The following is a 13,962-nucleotide window of genomic DNA, read 5'->3' as shown; positions in this document are numbered from 1 at the left end:
AATCTGCAAAATAATTAAGCATATGTCTATAAAAATTGTAAGAAGGAAAGTAAAACACACATCATACCGCACGTAAAGTTATAGTTAGAAGTTTACATCCACTCATCCTGGGCATGAATGTCACAGTAATTAGGGGCTTTTAATCATTTCTCTGAACCTTTCGTTTTCCACCGTGGAATGGTTGTACTGCATACATCTTTACTGACTTTAAAAATGTTTTAAAAAGAATTGGGTGCACAAGTTTAAATGTATTTAGGATTTTCTCTAATCCAATCCATATATACACACATCACCACTACCTGTTGAAGTCAGCACTTTAGAAGACCAGAAGTTTAATGTTAGCTTTATGCATAAAGCAATCTATGGATCATTATCCTGTTGGAACATACAGCTGTGTCCAAGTGTCAACCATCTAGCTGTAAATAATAAGGTTGAAGAATTTGGAGGTACCACTGGCAGCAAAACGGCTCCAGAGCATGATGCTGCCACCACCATGCTTGATAGCTGGTACAGTCTTCATAGGTTTAAAAGCCTCAAACATACGTCTTGTCATTGTGGCCCAACAGCTCAATCTTTATCTCATCTGACCATAAAACTGCAGCCGCAAATTTTAGTCGAGCTCCAAGGTGTCGATTTTAGAGAGGAAGCTTCTTTCTTAGTCGACACCCTGGCGATTGAAAACTCACTTCATGGTTAAATGAATGGACAGTCATGGACAGTTCATGGACAGTTTTTCATTTCTACTGCTGCCCCATGTTTGTTCATAGGGTAGTCATCTGATTTGGGGGAGATTTCTTTGTATTGCTGTAGTGTCTTTACCTTACAGTAAGCAACAGTTATTGTGATCTGCTGACTTAATCTTCACTGTGGACGGTGACACTGGTGTTCCAGAAGTTTCCAGTTCAGACTTGAGCTCTGGTGGTTGTTGGGAACAACCGATCTAATTTCCTGTCATGTGTGGGTGACGGTTTGGGCTTTCTTCCAGACCTCCTGAAGGACAGTTCTCCTTCTTAGATCTCCACTGTTCCTTGAACTTTCTCATTTTTCTGAGTCTTGGTCAATCTAATGAGTGCTGTCAAACAAATGCTTTTTGTGCTGCAAGCACAAGAGGAGTTAATTGGCCTTGTCAAGTTAAAAAGCTTCAGCATCACTTATTAAAAGATTTAAGTGTGAATATGTTTGTGTGGATTAAAGAAAATGCGACATAAATTCAAACTTGTGCACCCAATTCTTGTTTTTTAAAGATATACAATCATTCTACCTGGGATTACTTGGAAAGATTACTCTAAGACCTTCCTGGGAGGGAAAAGGGCATTTGATGATCTTTAGGACAGCGGTGATGACTCTCTATGCATTTTTCTCTCTGTACAGCTGTAAAACTGCATACAAACACACAGCATTCAATATACACTCTGTGGAGCAATATTAGAAAGATGCTATCAGTTTTTGGGTGAGGTGGTTCTCCCTGACTATCATCAGAAAGCAAAGTCTGTTAGGTCCACACTGCAGACCAGGAAAACCAAGACCCTCTCCATACATGCCCCACTCATGAAAAGTGTCAGAATATCTGTTTTCTTTCTCCTGCAATCAATAATCATCTCCTTGATCTTGGTTGTACGGATCATGTTGCTATTTGCTATAATGGAATTTAGATTTGCTCTTTTACTGATATAATGGTTCAGTAGAAATACATATTTTGTATGAAATATGGATACATTTATTGTGAATTATCAACTAGTTATCAAATAAAATAGATGAGCATGCTGTACATATTACACCCTATAAAACACAGACACAGCTACCATGACATCACCCATGACTGTTATAACAGAGATGGTCATCCACTTCTGAACTTCCAATCTTATGGAATTTCATCAACACTAAGGAAACATATTTATTGTTTTTCTATCAGCAGTGAGCCAGCTACGCATGATAGAGCCAAAATCCCAGAGCTGTCAGAGTTCACGGCTCCGATGAGACTTAAAAGACTTCCCACCACAGATATCACCCTTCAACTTTCCCAGTTGAACACATTAAACATGCATGCGAGGTGTCATCTATCCAACTATGTGGCAACCTGCTTACTTTTCAATAAATGTAACTTTGAACTTTGGATAAAGAAAGGCTCAGATTTCAGATTTAATTCTGTCATAATGTTTTTAAGGGGATTTTGGAAATCTATTTTTATTTCTTCATAAATCAGAAAATACTGTCAACAGCCAGAACAGTAACAGGTCCTAATTGTGTATATATTACATCCTAATTGTGTGTGTGTGTGTGTGTATATATATATATATATATATATATATATATATATATACTGTATATATATATATATATATACAGTGGGGCAAAAAAGTATTTAGTCAGCCACCGATTGTGCAAGTTCCCCCACTTAAAATGATGACAGAGGTCAGTAATTTGCACCAGAGGTACACTTCAACTGTGAGAGACAGAATGTGAAAAAAAAATCCATGAATTCACATGGTAGGATTTGTAAAGAATTTATTCGTAAATCAGGGTGGAAAATAAGTATTTGGTCACCTCAAACAAGGAAAATCCCTGGCTCTCACAGACCTGTAACGTCTTCTGTAAGAAGCTTTTCTGTCCCCCACTCGTTACCTGTATGAATGGCACCTGTTTGACCTCATCATCTGTATAAAAGACACCTGTCCACAGCCTCAACCAGTCAGACTCCAAACTCCGCCATGGCCAAGACCAAAGAGCTTTCGAAGGACACCAGGAAAAGAATTGTAGACCTGCACCAGACTGGGAAGAGTGAATCTACAATAGGCAAGCAGCTTGGTGTGAAAAAATCAACTGTGGGAGCAATCATCAGAAAATGGAAGACATACAAGACCACTGATAATCTCCCTCGATCTGGGGCTCCACGCAAGATCTCATCCCGTGGGGTCAAAATGATCATGAGAACGGTGAGCAAAGATCCCAGAACCACACGGGGGGACCTGGTGAATGACCTGCAGAGAGCTGGGACCAAAGTAACAAAGGTCACCATCAGTAACACACTACAACGGCAGGGAATCAAATCCCGCAGTGCCAGACGTGTTCCGCTGCTGAAGCCAGTGCATGTCCAGGCCCGTCTGAAGTTTGCCAGAGAGCACATGGATGATACAGCAGAGGATTGGGAGAATGTCATGTGGTCAGATGAAACCAACGTAGAACTTTTTGGTATAAACTCAACTCGTCGTGTTTGGAGGAAGAAGAATACTGAGTTGCATCCCAAGAACACCATACCTACTGTGAAGCATGGGGGTGGAAACATCATGCTATGGGGCTGTTTTTCTGCCAAGGGGACAGGACGACTGATCCGTGTTAAGGACAGAATGAATGGGGCCAAGTATCGTGAGATTTTGAGCCAAAACCTCCTTCCATCAGTGAGAACTTTGAAGATGAAACGAGGCTGGGTCTTCCAACATGACAATGATCCAAAACACACCGCCCGGGCAACAAAGGAGTGGCTCCGTAAGAAGCATTTGAAAGTCCTGGAGTGGCCTAGCCAGTCTCCAGACCTCAACCCCATAGAAAATCTGTGGCGGGAGTTGAAAGTCCGTGTTGCTCGGCGACAGCCCCAAAACATCACTGCTCTTGAGAAGATCTGCATGGAGGAATGGGCCAAAATACCAGCTACTGTGTGTGCAAACCTGGTAAAGACCTATAGTAAACGTTTGACCTCTGTTATTGCCAACAAAGGTTATGTTACAAAGTATTGACTTGTATTTTTGTTATTGACCAAATACTTATTTTCCACCCTGATTTACGAATAAATTCTTTACAAATCCTACCATGTGAATTCATGGATTTTTTTTTTTCACATTCTGTCTCTCACAGTTGAAGTGTACCTCTGGTGCAAATTACTGACCTCTGTCATCATTTTAAGTGGGGGAACTTGCACAATCGGTGGCTGACTAAATACTTTTTTGCCCCACTGTATATATATATACACACACACACAACACTTACTACATCGGCAGTAAGTGAGACTTATTCCCGGTGGGTGTTGAGCTACACCTAGGCTGCCCTTTGTCACTGATTAAGAATCAGTGAATTAAGAGTTTCGGCTTTTTATGTGGTTCCTTTGGCTTCATCAGGCGGTGGCCTGTAGCTCACACTGAGGTGTTCTTCAGCTGAGTGTGAAGTGGCAAGAATGAAAATCAGCACCTCTGAGTCCAAGCCCATGTTTCTCAGCTTGAAAAGGGTGGAGCGTGCACTCTGGGTCAATGACAAATTTCTGCCTCAAATAGTCAGTTGGGAGACTGACAGATAGATTGGGGCATCTGCAGTGATGTTGACGCTGTACCTGTGTTTTTTGTTCTGAAGAGAGAGCTGAGTGTAAAAACGAAGCTGTCAACTTACTTGTCAGTCTACGCCTCTGCACTCACCTCTGGTCATGAGCTCTGTGTAGTGACTGAAAAAATGAGATTGCAGACACAAGTGGAAATAAGGTTCCTCCAAGCAGTGGCTAGACTCACCCTTAAATAGGCTGAGAAATTCAGTCATTCAGCAGGGACTCAGAGCTGAGCTGTTACTCCTCCACATTGAAAGGAGGCAGTCAAGGTGACTTGGGCATCTGACTAGGAAGCCTCTTGGGTGCCTCCTAGACTAGGTGTTATAGTCAAGTCCTACAGGAAGAATGTCCCAGGGCAGAGACAGGACATGCTGGAGAGATTAAATCTGTCAACTGGTGTGGGAATGCCTACATGTCCTCCCAGCTGAGCTGGAGGAGGTGGCCGTGGAGAGGGAGGTCTGGGCATCTCTGTTTAGACTGCTGCCCCCTTGACCAGTAGAAGAAAACGGATGACTGGGCCTGGAAAAGAGCAAAATTAACAGAGTCGATCCATTTTAAACATGGCAAGAGTTTAAAGAGTGAGATAGATAGATAGATAGATAGATAGATAGATAGATGTGAGTGAAAAAGGTGGCAGTATTTTCCATTTCAGTTGACCTTTATCATATTTCCCTCTCATGTTCCTATATACAGGAGAGAGAACTATATAGATACTGTTTAAAGGATATTATGAGTGTATGATTAAATCCTCCATTATGTGATGTAATAAGCAGCTTATGAGCCCAATATTTACTGAGCTAAGCTGTCCTGCTGAAATCTTTGTTGCTGCCAGTATCATGTCAGTCCTCATGTACCATTTACAGTTTGCTGGGTGTGTGCTGGTGCCTTAAAGAGACAGGAGGTAAAAAAGACTTGCTTCAGTCACGGGCAGAACCCGGAGACGCACAGCGTGCTGTAGAGCTGGAAATGAGCACAGCGGGTTCCCTTAAGGCACCGTGTCTGAATGACACACATCTATTATATTTGAGCTTCTCTTTTGCTGTTGTCATTACCTTCCTCTTAATCTGAAACGTGTTACTTTTCTTTATAAACCTCTGTAGGTTTTTCTCGACTTTTGCAAATCACTAATTTGCATTTACTTTTGTTTGATTGTATTGCATTGTTTTACCGTTATTGTGTGAGCTTTGTATGATATTTTTAGTTTCTCACCCGCTTTTATTTTTTATTTTTCATTTAAATTTCCTGCATGACTCACCTTGGAGCACCATTATACCAACTTGTGATAAACCTCTTGTACTGACATGACAGTTCTTTAAAAACAAATGTATTGAAATAAGCTCTGCGTGGCTGGATTTAAACCAAAAGACCATTTTTCATGTTTGCACGATTTATCATTATTATTAACATTTTGTAATAGTTTGTAGCAGCAAGCTCTGAGCTGCATTAGCCCCACAAGCCGACAAACATCTACTCAATTAGCTTGGAAGGGAATACAGCAGAAAAACCAACACTTATTACTGCTGCAGAATTAGCCATGTAGCCGATTTCCTTGTGGGAATTACTGAATTTTTATGTTCCCCAAGCGAAACAGTCCCCTGTCTAAAATCACCTGGAATGCTTTTTAAGTTGTCTGAATTAATGCCTTTTAACAGATTTCATTTCTGTGAGTTTACTTAGATTACAGAAGCAAGCATGCTAACTCTGAAATCCAGCCAGCTTTGTTTCTGCAGTCAGCTGTGATAAACACTCAGACTTTTTCAGTCCACAGCAGACGAGACCAAAGAAAAGAACCAGCATGAGGAGACCATTAGCTAAATCACTGTACACCATCTGACTAAAGAGACTGTTAAGGCTCCGTGCATCACATGGTCATCGCTGACCCAAATACAAAAAAGCTTTTATTAAGAGATGTAAACAGATAGAGAGCTGCCAGCGTGGATTTAAAGGTCTTTTGTTTTTGTTTTTTTGTTGTTTTTTTATGAAGGATTATGATTTGAAGGACTTTCACCATACTGTACTGGTAGGATGGGTAGATACAGTAATGTCCAAAACTCTTGAGCCATCCCTCATTTCTCCTAAGTTGCTAGAAAAATGTGAAATGGATGCAGTGATTTATTGAACCATGTGGATTCAGAGTTTCTAACCAGGATGAAAGTCAGTATTTGGTACGACCACCTTTATTCTTCAACAGCCTGAATTAGATAGATAGATAGATAGATAGATAGATAGATAGATAGATAGATAGATAGATAGATAGATAGATAGATAGATAGATAGATAGATAGATAGATAAAACTTTATTAATCCCCCGGGTGGGTTCCTCTGGGAAATTTGTTTTCCAAAAAGCACAGCACCGACAGAAATTACAGAGTTAAGAATATTATATATATATATATATACACACATATAAATACAAAGACATATATAGATAAAATATACAAAGGGGATAAATAGAATAAATAGGAATAAAAATAAAAATAAAAATACAAGTGAATTGCACATTTCAAGTATGGAGTCTATTGCACTGCTGATTATTAACAAAAAGTATTGCACAAAAGGTAATTGCACAGTGAAGTGGAGAGGCACTACAGCTTAGTTGTTCCCCCCTCCTTTGTCCTCCTGTTTCCCCTCCCTCTCGCCTCCAGAGAGGAGTTAAACAGTTTGATGGCGTGTGGGACAAAGGAGTTTTTAAGTCTGTTGGTTCTTGTCTTTGGGAGAAGCAACCTGTCACTGAACAGACTCTTCTGGTTGTTTATGGCCGTGTGCAGAGGATGCCCAGCATTGTCCATAAAATTACACTTCACTTTAACAATAACTAAAGTAACTAAACCCTCTAACTCTTCAGGAGCTGCACAATGCTGTCACACAATACAAGTAAAAAAGTGTTTTCTACCTTGGTGTTGTATCTTTGGTTGAGCATTTTAACCAGCTGTTTAAAGCCTTGATTTCCACCATGTAATCAAATGAGTGTTTTCTATCCGCTGTTTGCTCTTCCTGTCATATGGAGGACAGCTAATGAGTGCTCCAGCAATGGTCGGTGGAGTCATTTGTTAGATTTTGGATCAACAATTGTTTTGGAGTCAAGTGGTGAAGCACATTTGTTGTTTCCACCTTTAGCAAGAATAGTTTTCTTGCATATTTTGTAAAGCATTGTGTTTTGTTGGAGATTGTTAAAGTAGTTCTTATTTTAGGTACTACACAGGTGGGCAGATTGATCCAAACATTGATGGGATCAATACCAGTGCTGATATTGGTATCATATACCAATATCAGCATATCGATCATAGGGTCGATATTTTGGGTCGATGTTTGTTTCTGTCCTCTAAGTTCAGTATGTAGCCCACTTAATTGAGTTAAGTATATAAACTACAGGTCAACAGTTTGGACACACCTTCTCATTTATTGGATTTTCTTTATTTTCATAACTATTTACATTGTAGATTCTCACTGAAGGCATCAAAACTATGAATGAACACATATGGAAATACGTAGTAAACAAAGTTTCGATGCCTTCAGTGAGAATCTACAACGTAAATAGTCATGAAAATAAAGAAAAACCAATAAATGAGAAGGTGTGTCTAGGGATGGGTATCGTTTAGGTTTTATCCGATACCGGTGCCAAACCGGTACTTTTGAAACGGTGCCGGTGCTTAAACGGTTGCTTAAAATTGGTCCAAAAACATCTTATGTTCAGCTGTTTTTTTGTAAAAAGATAACAATGTTAGCCTTTTCTGCAGCTATAGGGGATTTATGGTATCACTCTTGGCTGGAAGCAGTGCTTAAACAATGGAAAAAACACAAACTTTGTCCAAAAACCTCTCATGTTTAGCTGTTTTCCCCTTTTTCTTTGGTCATTTTAGCCTTTTTGGCCAGGGTGAAGGGAGTATCTGCCATCAAACAAGAAGACAGCTGCATGTAACTATGACGGTGTTTGCTAGTTCACCTTACATGCATTAATTTAATAACGTGGTTAGCCTACTAAGCTACTCACGCAGAGAAGAACGGCTGCTGCTGCATCATCATCCGTCATCATTTCTGCTACACTGGCAGGGCTAGGGGCCAGGACTCTCCTCTTCGGGTTTTTGGGGGATGTTGCTAACTCCGGGTCGATAACAGGCAACCCACCCGCAGTCGATGCGCTGGTGTGAGGTCTTGCAGCAAGCTATCAAATACGGCGCATTTTTCGGCTTTTAAAAAAAACGCTATCCGTCGCCAGGTGTTTCATCGGATTTGAGGTGTTACCTTCTTTGACAGTATCAGCTTAAAGCACTTGTTGCAGGCTGCTGAGTTTGCATATTTTGCTGTGAAGTACAGCCAGACTTTTGACCGCTTCGCCTTGGGCATTTTTAATCTGTAGCTCTGCTCTAAAAGAACGTACGTACATGGACCCGCCTACTATCCGGAAACGTAAAATGATTGGCTAGAATCTAAAGTGTATCATTCCATACCAGTTGGTGGCGGTAATGCACCTTTCAGTTGTTTGCCAACCGCCAATATAAATGTAAGGAAGAAGAAAGTGTACCACAGCTCAGGAAAAAAAAGCACCGAAATAAAGCACCGAAATGTGCGCTGCTTTTCGGTCTGGTTACTACCGTTTATGTCAGAACCGGTGCCATCATGGCACCGGATACCGGTACCCATCCCTAGGTGTGTCCATACTTTTGACTGGTAGTGTATATATATATATATATGCTTTTAGAAATGAAAAATATACCTCAAACTTGCACTATGAAAAATGTCGGAACCGTTTTCTGTTTTATTTTTATTTTATTTTAATTTTAGTCTATAGCACATTTAAACAAAGTGACCCAAAGTGCTTTAGGGAAAAGCACATTTTCCTTCCAGGTCTCCAAAAAATCCAGTTTCTAAATAAACAAAAGCTGAAAGGAAATTAAAGATGATGATTAAATCATGACACACTGTTCTATTGGTACAGACAATACTGACCCTGTATTTACTTGGTATCGGATTGATGCCAACTTTGTACTATTGCACAGCACTAGTCATCAGACACACCCCCTCAAACATGTCTGGGCTTGTGTCATTGCTGTGGATGGAATTTAAATGCAAGGCTCTGTCTATATCATCAATTTCATACTATTTCATATTGTGCTCTTTTTGTATGACATGGTCTGTGGTCTAATATGTGATATCAACATATATTAGTCCAAATAGGTCTGTCATAGTTCAGTATCACCCAAGGTCTATATGAACTATCATCTGTCACCCATTATTCTTTGTTGATCCACTTAGAAAAAAAAACATGCCACTGTAACAAAACTGGTTAAAACTTCAATAAAATTTGATTTATCCAGAAGATAATGAGTACTTTTACTTTACTTACAGGCATGCTGAGGTCCTTTTACCTGAATAAAGTATTTGAATGAGATACAGTGAGGGTTTTTTTTTTTTTTTTTACCCAAACCACAGGTTTCCCTGTGAAGGTGTGTTTTTCCAGCAGGCCAGTTTTATATTTAGACATTATTTGCAGACAGCTAATTCTCCAGTGGACCTCCGTGAGGACACCAGCTGTGGTTCCTGGATGATTTATGGAGCAACTGGGAAGCTTCTGTATTATTTTACAGAATACAAATGAGCTAGTGCCAACAATACCACAAGTCCACAAACATCTGCTCCAATTTCATAAACTTGAGCAAGGTATTGGAACCCAACCATCTATTGGGGATGGCAGTGAACAGGGTATATTTAAATGCTTTGGTGTTTCAGTAGTCAAAATTCTCCAAAACACAATCTGCTGACAAAATCTTGTGGACATTTTGAACTCAACATCACATTTTTCTGTGTTTAATTTCATTTTGCAATCATGCAAATCCCTAATTTTAGTTAAAAGAGTTATTTTACTGCTCCATAGTCACAAACTGGATGGGTTTTTAGGGGAAACTAGAGAACACGTGGCCACATGTGAGCCCCATTAACCTACAATACACATGATTATTCATCCCTTGTTTAGCAGGTGGTGCAGCCTGAGGAGTGAGGCTGGAAAATCCAATTTTCATATTTTAATGATGTTTAACTATCTAGACTGTTTTGATGAGATTTGCCTAGTTTGGTAGATATTAGCTGTAGAAATGTCTGTCTTCTGTGAAATATAATTGAATTAAATGACACTCATTTTCTGAAGCTCAAAGCGGTAAAAGAAAAAACATAAGTTGCTTTCTGTGCTTCCTTCTAAGGTATTTTATACACATTGCACTTTACTAAATACTTCAAATCATTGTAGTTTTGTAACAGCGACTGTCATCTGTACTTTTGTTGTACGTCATAATGAATATTAAAGGTGCAAAACACCGAAATTTGTTATGCAACAGCATGTTTAACCATTAGGTTTACAGTGCAGATTTCTTCTTTTTCTTCTTCTCACTCCTTTTAGGAGTCTGCACAGCAAATCATCTGCCTCCATCTCCCCCTGTCCCTACCATCCTCCTCTGTCACACCAACCCTCTGCATGTCTTCTTCACATCCATCACTCTCCTCTTTTCCTCCTGCCTGGCAGCTCTGTCTTCAACATCCTTTATCCAATATATCCACTATCCCTCCTCTGCACACGTGCAAAGTATCTCAGCCTTGTCCCTCTAACTTTGTCTCCAAACTGCTCGACCTCAGCTCGACCTCTGATTAAGTCATTTCTAATCCTGTCAGTTCTGGTCACTTCCACTGTCTGCAAACCATAAAACATACCAGCTCCCACTAGCATCTTGTAAACGTTCCCTTTCACTTTTGTTTCTTTACATCTGTCACAAATCACCCCTGTTCTTGATAATCCCAGTGTTTGATTTGGCAAAGATTTTAGGAGCACATTAGGACACTAGGAGTAGACTGGCTTGGGACCCCCACCTCCAGCAACCACTCTCCAACCTGTTGGGAAATACACAGTTTTCCTTTGCAAACAGTGTTTGCCACAATCAAAAAAACAGTTTCTGCCCAGAATGTTGACTTTAAATCACTTAATTAACTTTCCATGAAACGATATAAAATGTTAAATGTAATGAAATCTGGTCAAATAAAGTCCACCTGATGGGTTTGCATCCAGTTTATGCCAAGCATAAGTATTTGAATAAATTAACCTTTAAATTTTTACATATTTCAGTTGCAGTTTACTCAAAATTATTGCTTTACGTTTACTGAGAGTGAAAATCTATTTTTTTTTGTGGGGGCGGGGAGTTGACAGCTTGTCTCCAGGCCTCCACGACTTTGGCTTAAAATACGACACGAATGTTTGCTCAGACTCGCGGGTGAACTGATTTAAATTTGGCAATCAAACACTCTCAATTGCGCGCACCTGTGAAATTCTTTCAAAATCCTTTACAATATTATGTATATTATGTCAGTGAGGACTTTGCAAAATGCTTGCAGGCTAATTTTTAAAGTTTAAATGCCACAAAGTTTGTTTCCAGCTACTAAATTGTGAATTATTTCTGGTTTCTTCTTTGAAAGTAAACTGCATTTACAGCTCAATAGATTTCCCACACTATTCTGTTTATCACCACAATAAGTGGAATGAACAATAAGAAGACAGAAAAGGTCAGCCACCACCTTGAGCAATTCACTCCAAGGGCTTAAACCCCCCAGATTTACAGATATAGTGCTGCGTCACTGTATCTACTAGTAATGTGGAATTAAAGGCTGTGCCCAGAATACTCATGATAAAAGAAAAAGGAAACATCTGGTTTCACCCTCTGTGGTGAATTTTTACCATGAAATCTACATTTCATCATTCTGTGCTTAAACCTCTGTGCTTTTGGTGCAAAGCACAGGTTTAACTCTGTGCTTTGCACCAAAAGTTTCAAAAATGTGTGTAATTACATTATCTGAACCAAATGCTGTTAAAAGGTGCCGGACACACTCTTAGTGTTTAAAATCTTGAATCCCCCCTTTAACAGCCTCTCAGCGAGCTCACAGACGGTGAGAAATCAGTCAAGCCGCGCAGGCTGAATACAAAATGGGTTTTACACTTAATTCTAACTGGCACCAAATAGGTCTTAAAGAAGAGGCTTAAATCGCCGCGTCATGGTGGATGTTGGGTTATAATCACTGCTGTTAATGTCTTGCCCCAGGAGCTTCAGTTCGAGCGGCTGACTCGGGAGCTGGAGGAGGAGCGGCAGATCGTGGCTAGCCAGCTGGAGAGGTGCATGCTGGGAGCCGAGTCACCAGAAGGAGACAGTAGCAGGTAGATTTGACTAAAGTGATCACATCAAGATTTTTGCAATTAAAAACACACAGTATCTCATGACAAAAATACACATGACCACCTCTTATCGTTTAAGTTTTCCTTTCGACATTGGCTGCTTTTTCACCCTATTCAGCCCTTACTTGTATCTGACCATTTTCATTCAAATTATTTTAGTATTTCTGTGCCAAGAAACTTATTACCAAAGACCCATTAACTGACAAACGTGGTACATCTATGTGCAGTGTATCCTTGAGTTTTTCCTTGGATGTTACTCAAGGACATGCAAGGACATATTTTTTGTTGGACCCTAGTTTCTTCAGTGTAAGCATGTATAAATGGGTAAGAAGAAGAAGGATGTTAGCATTGATACATACAGTGCAGTACTGTGAAAAAGTCCTGAGCCACCCTCATTTCTCGATCTTTTGTTAGAAAAGAAACACTTCTTTTGCCCTCCACTTGTCCGGTTCCCTACATTTGATTAAGGACAAACTGCAGAGCACGCTGAGATATGCAAGTTTTCAGGTAATAGCTTTTTGTAAATCACCCAGTTTTGCATCTGTTGGTTTCTATTTTATTTCTCTCAACTGTGTTATCTTTGGCATTCTTCATAGATTCAAATAAAGAAAACAGAACAAATGATGTGATTTTGTGCAATATACAAACAAAAAAAAGGCTCAGGTATTAGGACTGGACTGAAAATGGGTGTAAAAGCAGCCAATGTCCAAAGAAACAGTGTGAAAGAACTTCAGTAAGTCTAGAATTATTGCTCAACTTTAATTTAGCATACTTACAAGGAACTCTGGCCCCTTGGAAGTATTTTTTTTTTTCATTTAATTTTTGTATCTGTAGCAAAACAGCCCTAATAATGCACCTATATTTGTTGTTGTTGTTATATGGATTACAGCTGGCTGTAAATCACACCCAGCTCCAGAAAGCTCTGTCAAACCACATAATGGTGAAATCTGTCTTCATGAGGAGTGATGTTCAGCCAGCTGACAGTCACTTTGTGGTGTCACAGCCAGCATACATCACTCTGAGCACAAACAGAAACCTTGAAATCCACAAAACTGCTGAAATATTAAAGAAAACTTGACACTTTATGCATGACGTCTGTAATTTTGACCCTTAAAAGATGCTTCAAGTTGTAACATTGGTCCACAAATCATAAGACAATAAGCATTACAATATCTAGTGACCTAAACAGATCTTTGACTTTGGTCATATTCTTAGAGGTAGTTGTATTTTTATGGGGGGTTTTCGGTGTTCATTTCAGTATAAATGATTTGTTTCCAGCTGCAGGTGTTTCCTCAGACTTCAGTCAGTCTGTGTAAAAAGTGACTTGAACTCACACAGTGTTACTTTCTTCACTGTTCTTGTGTATTGGATGTTTTTTTTTCACGAGATGGTTCCCTATCCAGTTTATCTTCTTATATCTTTCCTACAGTCTTCCTTCTTCTTCCTGGTC

General features: G+C 39.7%; 1 protein-coding gene across 6 annotated transcripts in view; it reads left to right on the top strand.

Annotated features, from left to right (window-relative positions):
• LOC146491690 (plakophilin-4-like) overlaps positions 1–13,962 on the top strand; it is a 75,701-nt gene that overhangs the window by 13,298 nt on the left and 48,441 nt on the right. For 5 of the 6 annotated variants that reach the window (XM_085152542.1, XM_085152541.1, XM_085152546.1 and 2 more), the window contains exon 3: positions 12,382–12,494. In XM_085152542.1, the coding sequence (XP_085008668.1) occupies positions 12,382–12,494 (113 nt within the window). Of the gene's footprint in view, positions 1–6,745; positions 7,879–8,953; positions 12,495–13,962 lie in introns of those variants that run through there. The other variant, XM_085152547.1, reaches the window with a different exon arrangement.

The sequence above is a fragment of the Neolamprologus multifasciatus genome, chromosome 23 (genome assembly GCF_963576455.1).
Source record: "Neolamprologus multifasciatus chromosome 23, fNeoMul1.2, whole genome shotgun sequence".
Taxonomy (NCBI): Eukaryota; Metazoa; Chordata; class Actinopteri; order Cichliformes; family Cichlidae; genus Neolamprologus; species Neolamprologus multifasciatus.
This window is presented reverse-complemented; position numbering and strand designations above follow the sequence as displayed.